This window comes from Oryzias latipes, chromosome 21 (genome assembly GCF_053564925.1).
Source record: "Oryzias latipes strain Hd-rR chromosome 21, Olatipes_Hd-rR_3.1".
In the NCBI taxonomy this organism is placed as follows: domain Eukaryota; kingdom Metazoa; phylum Chordata; class Actinopteri; order Beloniformes; family Adrianichthyidae; genus Oryzias; species Oryzias latipes.
Window position 1 is genome coordinate 28,549,324 of NC_136257.1, and position 12,025 is coordinate 28,561,348.

A 12,025-nucleotide genomic window follows, 5' to 3' on the forward strand; every position below is an offset into this window, starting at 1 on the left:
CTCTGGGGACTGCTCCTGGCAGTGACCAGAGGGGGATACAGAGTTCTGACTTTTGACACATGGCAACACAACATCAAATATTTTCATATGTGTGGAGCTGATAAAGATCTTATGGCCTTATCTCAAAGCTTCCCATTTCCATAGCAACTGAAGTTAACATGATACTGTTACAAACCAAATGATGTTTTGAAATATGGAAGGGAAAACATCATTTTGTTACATTTTATGTCAAAATTTGATGAAGAAATTCTGGAAAATTTGTCTGAAATTCCAGCACTTTGCAGGTCATTCACTAGGACCCCCCCCCCCCCCCCTGAGTGTCTGAAATGACATTCTGAGTGTCTGAAATGACATTTGACTGAAGGTGGCCCCCCCACAACAGAAGAATCTCATTTTCATTTGAATGTTTGAAGTGACGAATGTTTATACAAATTTTCTAGACGCCCCTTACATCTTTAATTTTCATGTATTTCAAAAAAATTGAAATAAAAAAGTAACACTAGCATTGGAAATAGTTTTGTTTTGTAGGGTTGTATTTTTTTTTTTTTTTTTAAAGTGGATGGGATACCAAGAAAAATTAAAGTACCCTACCAGATTAAAGGTTTTTATTTGAAACATTATTAAAGTATTTATTTAAAAAAAAGTGAAAATGAATTAAAGTAAAAAAAAAAAAACTCTACAATGATTCCAACAGCTGCTGCAATTTTCTCCTCCCATTACAGTGCCATTATGTAAAAAAACTGATTTCCCTTCTTCACTGCATACCAAATTGTTAAATGCATGACTTTTCCTTTGTTTTTATTTTTACTAAGAATACCCTTTTGCTGTAATGCAGATGGAAAAACCCAAAGGGGACACTTTTTTTGTTACGGTTTCGTTACAGAAGAGAGAAATTAGCAACAGGAAGAAGTGGCCATTGGAGCTGAAAAACACTTTTTTTTGTATTTACCAAGATGTTTGATTATTTTCTATGTCCATAAAATTTTCTTTGAAAGAACTGACCTTGAAAGAAAAATGCATATTGGTTGAGACCAAAACTCCCATTTGATTAGATGCTTTTTTCTAGCTAAAGCTTAACTGAGGTTATGTAAAGCTGAAGGTTGTAGAGCAGGGGTCGGGAACCTTTTTGGCCAAGAGAGCCATAAATGCCACATATTTTGAAATGTAATTTCGAAAGAGCCATACAATAATGTAGTGTCCCTTCCCCACACTGAGGCACGGAGACTTAACCTCTTTTAAAGTTCTTTATTCCGATTACTGCAGACCGCAACAAACGTCGTTCAATTAATTCAGCAACTCCTGAATCTCTCCCGCCGACACGAGAGCGCTTCTCCCAACTTTATATTCCCCCCTCCCGCTGCAGCCCTCCCATTTCCCTTATTCGGCCCATAGCTGAACCCCATTGGTCCAAACTACCTAACAACAGGCTGAGCGACAGAACTGAGGGCCAATCAGAGCTCTGCTTGACGCGTTCAATGAACTCCAGAACTTTTAACGCGGCCCAACAGCCATCCAACTCAGTCCGCGACAATTTGTTTAAAACTAAATATACAAATGAATGTGTGCATTTGATTTAATTTCAACATTTTTAAAGTACAATAAGTCTGTGGATTCTTTTTAATATTGTTATTCTGTTGCTAATAAATGATGAGTATTTCTCGTGGTAGTTTTGTTGATGGTCTAGTCTGGTTGATACGTGGTGAGTTTCTGCTTCGTTCAGGCGTTGAGACTTTAAACGTGATCGTAGGTCTGAATGTTCTGTAGATGTGACAAAGACTCCTCACATGCAGACGGGGAGCCAAACACACACTCACACGCTGCAGTGAGTGACGGGAAGCGGGTTTTACGTTTTTACAATCCCTGCGCGATTCACCTGCTGCCTGTCCCCACAACACCTCAGCCCCACCCCCCTGCTTTCTCCCTCACACATCCCGTCCCCGCATCTGCGCGCTCTTTCTCAGAGACGGGAGCGCGTAGTTTTATGCACGTCAATTCACAGGTTTCCAGCTGGTACAAACTCTGTGAAATAATAGATAATAGTAACTGATAGCGCTGGCGCAGATTTCTCTCTCTAAGCACTGCTACTACTGCGCGCCTCTGGCATCGCATCGCGCCCGAGAAGGACTGGTCTAATGAAAAAAAAAAACTATAATTAAAGATTTGTCTGCGAGCCACATGTGACCATCAAAAGAGCCATATATGGCTCGCGAGCCATAGGTTCCCGACCCCTGTTGTAGAGGAATAATTAAAGTAGCAGTTTTCTTCCTGTGCTTTACCTCTTTGTTTGTGTGGCAACATCACGCATGCAAATACATTCAGACTTCTAAATGTGCCTTGTAAAATAAATAATATTTGTATAAATATATCACACAAAATGAATTATTAATTGGAGGAGGTCTCCTTTCATTTATAATGCATCACTGCCGAACATGCAAAGTGCCTTTGGATGAGCCACAAAATATCCCTGCAAAAGCCAGGATGTCCTATTGGTGTGGTTAATTACATTGGATGCAGTCACAGTGGCACACATTCCAGCCTAAAATTATGGAAATCATCCCACAGGTTTGCTCCACACATCAGGAAAAGTGCAGCAGAATGATAGGTGTGTCAGAAAGTATGTCACATCTGCTTTTTCTGTAAATCCGAGCATCCAATCAGAAGAATTTTGCACTCCTTCATAGAAGGCGACACAGACTTATATGCCCTGCAAGATATTTTAATCACGTGATCTCCGCTGCAAATTCACCTCCTCCACCTCTGTTTTGACGCACAGAAAATTCGCTGCTCCATGCTCTTCTGAAACTGTAATCATAAATGTGATGATTCTACCGCGTGTGGGAGGAGCTACTGTTCAAAGCTCTCAGTCTCATCACTATATGGGAGCTTTGACTGTATGTCTGTATATCTCATACAGTCAATGCATGGAAGACATGGATGAGGCTGAGAGATCAGGTTTATCTAATTTGAAGAGCTCCACAAAAGCGTCTGTAATCATGTCTCCATGTCTGGGGGTCATGAGATCATTTAGAGACTCACCCAGTACGATGAGCTTCACCATCTACTGCTGGAGCTGCATTTGGGTGACGGTTGCTTTCAGCGGTACTCCCATCTCTCTGTGACCAAGTTTGCAGTTTTACATTAGTCCCAGGAGGAAAAAAAAATCTATTAAATTAAAGGAACTTAGTAAGATTTTCCTCATTCAAATTAGAAACATATGATAAAGTTTAGGAGGAGAAAGATCCACTCCAACATGTTGGTTTTGGACTCCACCTGCTGATCACGTCGTCAGCACCTCATAGGCCGAAGCTCTTGATTGATCGACACGATGCTTCTTCTTCACCAAAGTTCAGATATTTAAACTGTTGACATGCTGGGATGCCCAAATCATGACACGACGCCCGACGCTCAAAACAGGCCGCTGGACCTCCGATAGTGATGTACATCGACTTCACATTAAAACTGGATGCCCCAGACATGCTAATTGCATTCTATGTAATTACAGGTCAAGTCATTAGGTAAAAAAATTATAATATATATATACATATAAATATGTATATATACACACACACATATGAACGCAAGTATGCATTACGTGACTTCACAAAGCATTCATGCAAACTGACATTTAAAGTAAAAACATGACATTCAGATCTACTGCAGCGAGGTCAGAATGTCACAGGGAATGGCATTAATACAGAAGGCTCTCTGCATTATCCTCGCCCAAAAATATTACACTACCTGTAAGAACAAGACAAAAAAAAGCATCACTTGATGTTTTCAGCCTGTGAAAATGTGTTAAGCTGTGTGAGAGTCAGAGTGAAATGTTGGCAAATGGCACAAACATGCAGGCAGAAACACACACTTGCATAATTTTACAAACTGATCTCACATAAAATGTGGCGTGCAGCAAAAACATTTGGCGTGATTTGACCTGATTTCCAATGACGGGACATTCTTTAGTATCTAAACACACATGCGCACACGTATGCACACCACTTTGTCCTGCTCTCATTCTCCTTCAAGCTTCTCCATTGTTCACCAGCACTGAAACCCACCGAGCTTCTCATCTTCTCTCTTTCCATCTCTACACATTTTTGACAGCAGCCGGGCGAATCAAAGCTCCCACTCTCTCATGCAGACGGAGCGTGCTTTATTACCCGCACAAGTGGAGGCATCGTGCCGCAGTTTGCTAAAACTAATGTGGCTTTAGTAACACACCGCTGCCCGATCAAATTAGTTTGCTTATTGTTGTGTTTCATAGCGTTCCTGTGAAGACTACTATTCAAAGAAATCTTGAGATTAGCTGTGAGGCATGATGTCATTAGGATCGTCCTTCACATTGCTTCATTATGAGTGTCTGCATTTGCTGTCTCGTCAGACTCATCTGTGAATTTGGGAGCATTACCATCAACGATGAGCACTTAACCTGCACAGAAAACCGCACTGCAGCAGCGTTTTCTCCGTCTGTCTGTTCCCTCCAAATAATCTTCCCGCGCTGCATCCCTCTCTCCTCCATCATTGTATTCTCCATTATGTGCTTCGAGAAAATATTTTGTTCTTTTGCCTACAAACAATTACAAAGCAGAATGAATGCTTGCCTCGTTGCCCTTCTGGAGCAGAGCTTACAGCAAAGCATCGGTATTCATCTTTGCGTCTATGTGTGGGGGGTTAAAAAGAAAGGAAAAAAAATCAGAGCAGCAGTGAGGAAGGAGAATGAAAGCATTGCGTCATGGGGGTGTGTTTGAGCAGGAGGAGGATGAGCCGGTTATCAGTCAGTGACGCCAGTCGCACACGTGTGTTGGCTGTGGCTGGGAGGACATTAGACAGTGCTAACCTGTCTGAGGAGAGCTGAGGAGGAAGCCGCAGTTCCCCTGCGCTGACCAAAGGCAGGCGTTCATGTGTGTGTGTGTGTGTGTTTGTGTGAGGCTGCATGAGCTGCAACCAGAGTGGCTGGTGAATAATGCAGACAGGGGAACCGAGTTTGAGTAACATGCACCAAGCCGGTTTAATAATGCATTGTGCCGGTAACAAGCTCTGCGTTAGTTAGTCGTTCTGGAACCTGTAGCTGCTTACCGCCTGCCTGACAGCCTTTCCGCCTGACTGCTGGACTCCTGGTCAACTCAGAAGATGTCTCACTACCATTTTATTAAATGTTGTAAGTAGCCTTTTTAGATGCTGTTTTCCTGCATGCTTTCTTACTTATGCCATTTTGCACCTTGTGTGTCTGTGCCCTAGGTGGGTGTGTGTGCTGCAGAGAGCTGCTGCAGATGGGTGAAGTTGACCGGTGAATGCGGCAGGTAGCCGGGGAAAAAAAAAAAAGACAGGATGCAGAGATGTCACATGCGAGGAAAGCAGCAGAGAGGGATAGACATTTCTGAGAGAAGGGGACAGATGGAAGGAAAACTGAGGGTGATTGAGAGGAGGACTGGAGAGCAGGAGGGAGAGGCAGAAGTGGAAAATGGAGATGAGGTGAGGATGGAGCGAGTGTCATGAGGAAAATGTGTTGCAAAGAGTGAAGCCACAGAAACAAGGGGGATGCTGTTATGTCAGGAATTAACAAAGCTCTGAAAGATGACAAATGCATGACTTTTTTGATGAAGAAGAAGCAGAATGCTAAGAATTTCCCTCCAAATCTGTTCCTTCCTCTCCCTTCTATATTCTGTATATTAAACATGTCTTACATCCTGTCTCTGCACCTTTATTTGATAAATTATAGGCACCTGCAGCACTGTCTGTGCTATTAGCAGACGCCTGTATGGAATAACATTTACATTAGATAAGTCACATGGCAGGAAAAGGAATATCTCTGCTCTTTGTCTCTATTTTCTTTCTTAATTTTTTCTACTTTTTATCACTTTCCATTCATTAGATCACAGCCAATCCTCATTGATTTAGCATGTAAATGGAAATGAAATGTACATGCAGGGCATCACTGCAGCCATGACGCCCTGCTGGGAAATCTCTTCTCAAAGCTCTCAAGCAAATTGTGTGCAAAAATGAGTAGGATTAGTGTGTTTTTCAGTTCAGTTTGACATCAATGTCTGCACACTTTTTTTATGAAACTATAGAACATTCAAATGTCAGTAAATTACAAATGTGCACAGTCCCATAAAAATGATCAAACAGAAGGCAACATGATATAGTTGACTGCATTTTCAAGTCAGACCTTTAGTGTCCTGATTCATGCGAGTCCAGTCACACCATTGTTGAGATTTTTCACATGTGCAGCGAGTTTGCAGGATTCTGCTGCCTTGGAGGTGTTTTTCAGAGCTGATGCAGGTGTGGGACTATAGTGCAGGGTAAAGTGTTAATCACAAAACGGTCCCAGCACAGGCAAAGATGGAGACCGTCTCCACCATCTCCATGTGTGAGGTGGAAGTGCGAGGCGTCCTGTACTTGTACCTTACAACAGATCATAAATACTTCAGTTAAAAGAAAAATGTTCATAAAGTAAGCATTACATTTTAATGTTGTTTATCACTTTTCTTTTGTTTTGTGTAGAGGAAAGCAGTGAGGCTGAAATTAAATAAAATTGTTCTCTGTTGCATTTTTTTTCCTTTTTACTAAAAAGATTTTTTGCCACTTTTGGTTTTACATCATCCTTTTGATGCAGTTAAGTTACTTTATTGATGCAACTTTTAAAATCTGACAAGCATTTCTTTATTGTTCTGTGTTTTAGTTGACAAACGCTTTAGACATTACATAATTAGTTGTCGTGGCTTTAGTTGGCCAACAGGTGTCCATGTTTCAGAGCGAAGCCAGACAGTTTTATTTATTTATTTCAACAATTTCTTCAAAACCTTAAAGTACCTCTCCGATCTGCTTTCTATTAGATCGAATTTGAATCAAATCGATTTTAATTTCAAAACATTCTCAGTGGTCTTTTAGTTACTATTATGCCATTTCTTAGCCAAAATAATACTAAACAAATAAAACTATAGCTTTCTAGGACATAGTTTCTGCAGAGCGGCAGAAGTTCATTCGGAATTCACCTCTGAATTGTAGGCGAAACTGTTAGGCCGAATCCGAATTCTTCCCCAACCCCTCCGGCTTCTTGCTATCCCTCCAACTGCAGGGGCATTTGAAAGGATGGGCAAGATGCACAGCCTCATATCCGCATCACAAAAAGAGAATCACAGTCGTCAAGCTTATATGCTTTTCTTGCTTTATTTTCCTATCACAGTAACGCAATGACAGTGTGTTGTGCGTTTTTGTGGTTTTACTACGTGTGGGTCTTCTGCCTGAACAATGTAATCATGAACTTTCACTCCTCAAGTCTGACAATATTTATATTTCTGCTTTTGTATTCATAACCAGAGCAGAGGACAGAGATGGATTGTCTTTAAAAGTGCTGCAGGATCGATCAGGCAGGTGTTTCAGTGAAACCTCAGATAAAAAAAACCTCAGATAAAGATCTCACTTAAGCAGACTTCAGAGCCTGCAGATGGACGTCGAGCTCATGTGAAGTCTATTGGGGGACTGCTGAAAAGATCTTTTGATGTGTAACTTTTCACTCCTGCATGTGTTGATCTCTGTTTAAAGCAAGGATGTGGAATGAAATTTCACACTGGTGCCAGGAGGGACAAAAGTCTCCCGAAGGGATCCAACAACACATGACAGCTTTGCTTTGTGGCATAAGGTGAAAAAAAAAGCCTTTTCAGATAATAGCTTAAGCTAAACTTACAAATTCATCTTGAAGATTTTGTGTCTGGAATTTGGAAACTGTCCCCCCTTTATTCGTGTGTCAATATGTTCAGTTTAGCACCTGGGTGTTTTGCAGAAAAAATACTCCCACTTTGGGCTTAGAACAACTTTACAGTGTTTTTGTTGATGAACTCCAGAAGGAAAAGGTGATGAAGGCAAAAATCTGCTTTGGCATCCTGGCATATTTGTTCAGAACCAAACAGTTATCAGTTTTTTCAGCAAGAGAGAGACTCCCTATGGCTCAAAAAAGTTAGTCTTGCTTTATTTAACATAAAAAATGACCCATGTTCTCCAAACGCCTCACAGTGGTAAAAAAATAAACAACACACCATAGGTCAAAATAATACACAAATCATATTCTTCACTCAAGTGAGTGAAATAAAACTTCCTAAAGACTAACTTAGATCACCTTTTGATATATTTTCAAAGCGTTCTGAGTGTTGTTTTTTTTGTTCTATTATGATTATGCTGTTTAACCCAAAAATGTTTCTGCAGTGGCAGTAGTTCATTAGAAATTCACCTCTGAATTGTTGGTGGAACTGTTGACACAAAGCAACCCCACCTCCCCTTCCCATCATCCATAACTGAGGCATCTCTTTATGCACTTACTCCTGCTAGTTCACAGCCCCTCACATCCCCGATGTAACATTATCGGTGCAATTGCAACGGGGAAAAATGTTGGATCTATCCAGCAGTACAGTTTTGAGGCAGATTCCAGCTTGGATGAGGAAAACAAAGACACACGTGGATCTAGTCGTCTACAAGTGGATGCATCAGAATGGAGCTGAGCAGGGATTTTGTGATCCGCATAGTGTATTTTCTATGTCACAAATGCAATCTTTTTCCAATTGTATTTTTTCGTGTACCTCTGATTCACAATTTGAATTACAAAATAAAATACTCAGAAATGCAATGTTGAGCTTAATTTTCTTTATATATGTTCTCTGTCTTCAGAAAAAAACTATAGGAACCTGTTAAAAACACAGAAAGCACCATTTTCATCAGAGAGGGTCTTTAACAGTTTTTCTCACCATAGTGATAAGGACTTTTCTAGTTTTCACAGATCGTATCATATGTGTGCTAACATCACATGTAAAAATGGCAGAACGCGTTTTTTTTAATTATTAATAAAATTGTTAATAACATCAGCATCTCAGCTCGCAGCAACAAGCTATTTGTCAGTATGGTGTTGTTTGGTGGTTTTTCTAGTCTGTGGTGCTGCTTTCTGTCTTTTCTGCACCATTATGCACCACTTGGTTGGAGCACAAAGTAGTCTTGGGTGGCTGTGACATTAGCATTCAAAGCAGTCAAGCATCAGAGATTTACAAATTTGAATGTCTGATTTTCCATGATTATTTGTTGAATTTGTGGTTGCCGGTTCGGGTGGCAGTATGGGTGACAAGGCTTTATATTAGAGTGGCAGCTGCCATTCTATGCAACCTCAGTATATCCAGTATATCCAGAGCGAATAAAGCAAAACGGTGCATGCTAGTCATGGCAGGCCTCCTTGCAGTAGGAGATTGGCTTTTTGGCATCTGCTCTAGATTGATTGAACAGAGAGGTGTTGGGAATATTGTTCAATAATCTGTCAAAGCCTGCCTGCTATAGTGTTTTTCTTTTTTCTTTTTTTTTGTTTTAAGATGATGCTAACTCAGAGCTAACACTGGGGGCTTCCAGCAGCTTAAAAAAGGAGCAATATTTTCATGGGTCCAGCCCACATACACAGCTTTGTTGCTCATCCTACACATACATATTCCACACAAATCCATTACAGACACACTTTCAGTTGTATAAGAAATTCAGAAATATTGCTAAGTATCATGTTCAAAAAAGAAAGAGAAAACAAAACACACACAATTACAAATTTTTGAAAAGCCAGAATTAGCCAAATCCCCCTGGCCATGATTTAAAAAGTACACACAAAATATAACACAAAGTATGTATACAAACACTTACTATATAATACAACATCACAACATATCAAAAGATTCATTCACAACATCCAAACATGCTAAGCTCTTAGTGTTGGCAGAAACACTGCTGCAAATGTTTTGTGCTTCTTTCAATTTTAGTAACAATATAAATCACCAAGAAGTTCCCACTTTTTCCTTTTTATTTCATTTAGTCTCATTCTGCTGTGTTAGAGGCTTCCTAATGTCTCACAAGAGACTTTTCTTAGAACAAAGTAAGATTTAATGACGCTGCATGTAATCGAGTTTAGTTCATCATTGCTGTCAAGAGAACAAATTATCTTAAAGTCCAAACTGTGAAAGTTACCTCGCTTTCGTGTTTTCAATGATAGACAATGTGATTTTAACATTTTTGCAAACTTTTATATATAAAATGTGTCCGATAAGTGAGAAAAATGTTTGACAATGCTCCATCCTTCAGCAGTGTCAAAACAAAACTTTTCACCTAATGAACTGACAAAGAGTCAAATTGAGATGCAGCGAAGTCACAAAATGCTTAGGGGAGAATTTATTACAATATAATATGTACAAAACCCAGAAGCCTCAAAGGAAAAGATAGTAAGAGGCTGTTCAAGAGATGAGAAGTGCAGACAACATGGACAAAAAGACAAGTCTGAGAGCCAAAACCAGAACATAGACATCGTTTTCTTTGGATTTTCATCATTTTTTGGCGTGCCTGTGACCTGGATTTGTCAAAATACTGAGGTCCATCAATTTTAATTCTCATTCAACACACTTGTCTTCTGTTTTTCCGTTTTTATCTCTCTTGACTTTTGCTGGCGAGATCCTGGGGGCTGCAGTTCTAGTCCACCTGCTGCTCAGGGACGATACATCTGTGGTCTAAATAGGCAATAATCGTCCCAACATCAACCTCGAGACAAGATATGTTTTATGGAGCTCCACCGAGGGCCGGTTAGATCATGCACAGTCTGGAGAATTGCTACACTCTGTCAGGATTAGAGAAAACAAGCCGTAAAATGCAGTGATGCCCACCTCAGGGCAAAGCACCCTGTAAATATGCTAAATGGCTGCCCGAACACAAACTGCTGACGATCATATGAGAGCGCACAAGACAATAACAGATGCACGGTGCCTGCCTGGAGGTAACTGTCAGTGTCGGTGTGTTTCATCATGCACTGCAGTCTTTTCCCTCAACGACCTTCATTTCTCTTCAGCTGCTTTTCTTCACAGATCAGGTTGAAACCGCCAAACCTCCTCGTCATCCTCGCTTGTTTTTGTCTTTGCCCAGGTTGTTTCCAACTATGTAACGTCTTCCGCCAGAACATGGAGATCGACCAGTGTCTGCTGGAGTCTCTCCCCACTGGCCAGCGCCAGCGGCTGGTCAGAAGGATGCGCTGTGACCAAATCCGAGCGTACTACGAGAGAGAGAGGAGCCTCCAGAGGCAGCAAGCTGGAACCAAAGTTCGAGCTCCAGCCACTCTTTGCAAGAGGAACCGTGTCCGCTTCAGACCTGCTGATGTTTTACAGGACGCCATCATACATCATCATGACAAAGAAGGTGTGTATGTGTGTTTGGAGCTCATGGGGACAGCTGAATGGCAGCACATATGCAACAACAAGTCAAATATTCCTAAAATTTTGCTTTAAATAAGAAAATAAAAATCTACCAAATGGGTAAAAAAATGGTTTTGCAAAGAATTCAAACTTTTAGAAAAACTTTTTAGTCAATGAAACATTTTCTTAAAAGGGTTTATATCATGCAAAATAAACTTTTTTGAACTTTTAAGTGATTTATAATGTTCGTTCCTCAAAAACAAAAAACAAAAAAAACAACAACAACAACCATAAAGCCGTATTTTGCTCCATTCCTGCATCTTCACACAATATCTTAAAAACCTGAGCTCTAAACACCAGCCCCTCCAAATCCATGAAAACGAGTTTGAGCTGGATTGGGATTCTGGTGGGATCTGGCGTTATGACATCATGAGGAAAAGATGCACACCCATCTTTGCAAAAGTTCAGATGTTGTTTGATTTCGTGAGCGAAACGCAGACACACTGCCGAGGCCAGGTCTAGGTTGGCTTCATGAAATGGACGGCACCCACACGGAGAGAAAGGCGATGCCTCAGAGATCCAGTCTTCTTACTTCCTGGGGGGAAAATGAACTGCCAAATATTTCATTTAAAAAATGTTCTTAAGTGTTCCAAAGGTAATGTATTTATATATATATATATATATATATATATATATATATATATATATATATATATATATATATATATATATATATATATATATATATATATGTATGTATGTATGTATGTATGTATGTATGTATGTATGTATGTATGTATGTATGTATGTATGTATGTATGTATGTATATATACGC

General features: G+C 40.2%; 1 protein-coding gene across 8 annotated transcripts in view; it reads left to right on the forward strand.

The window, feature by feature from the left end:
- The window catches only part of myo16 (myosin XVI), a 115,499-nt gene that overhangs the window by 13,516 nt on the left and 89,958 nt on the right, over positions 1-12,025 (forward strand). For 7 of the 8 annotated variants that reach the window (XR_013652661.1, XR_013652662.1, XM_078939450.1 and 4 more), the window contains exon 2: positions 10,924-11,193. Coding sequence is in view for 6 of the 8 variants with exons in the window: in XM_078939447.1 (XP_078795573.1) it covers positions 10,924-11,193 (270 nt within the window). In the remaining 2 variants the exon portion in view is untranslated. Of the gene's footprint in view, positions 1-4,783; positions 5,156-10,923; positions 11,194-12,025 lie in introns of those variants that run through there. The other variant, XM_020713268.3, reaches the window with a different exon arrangement.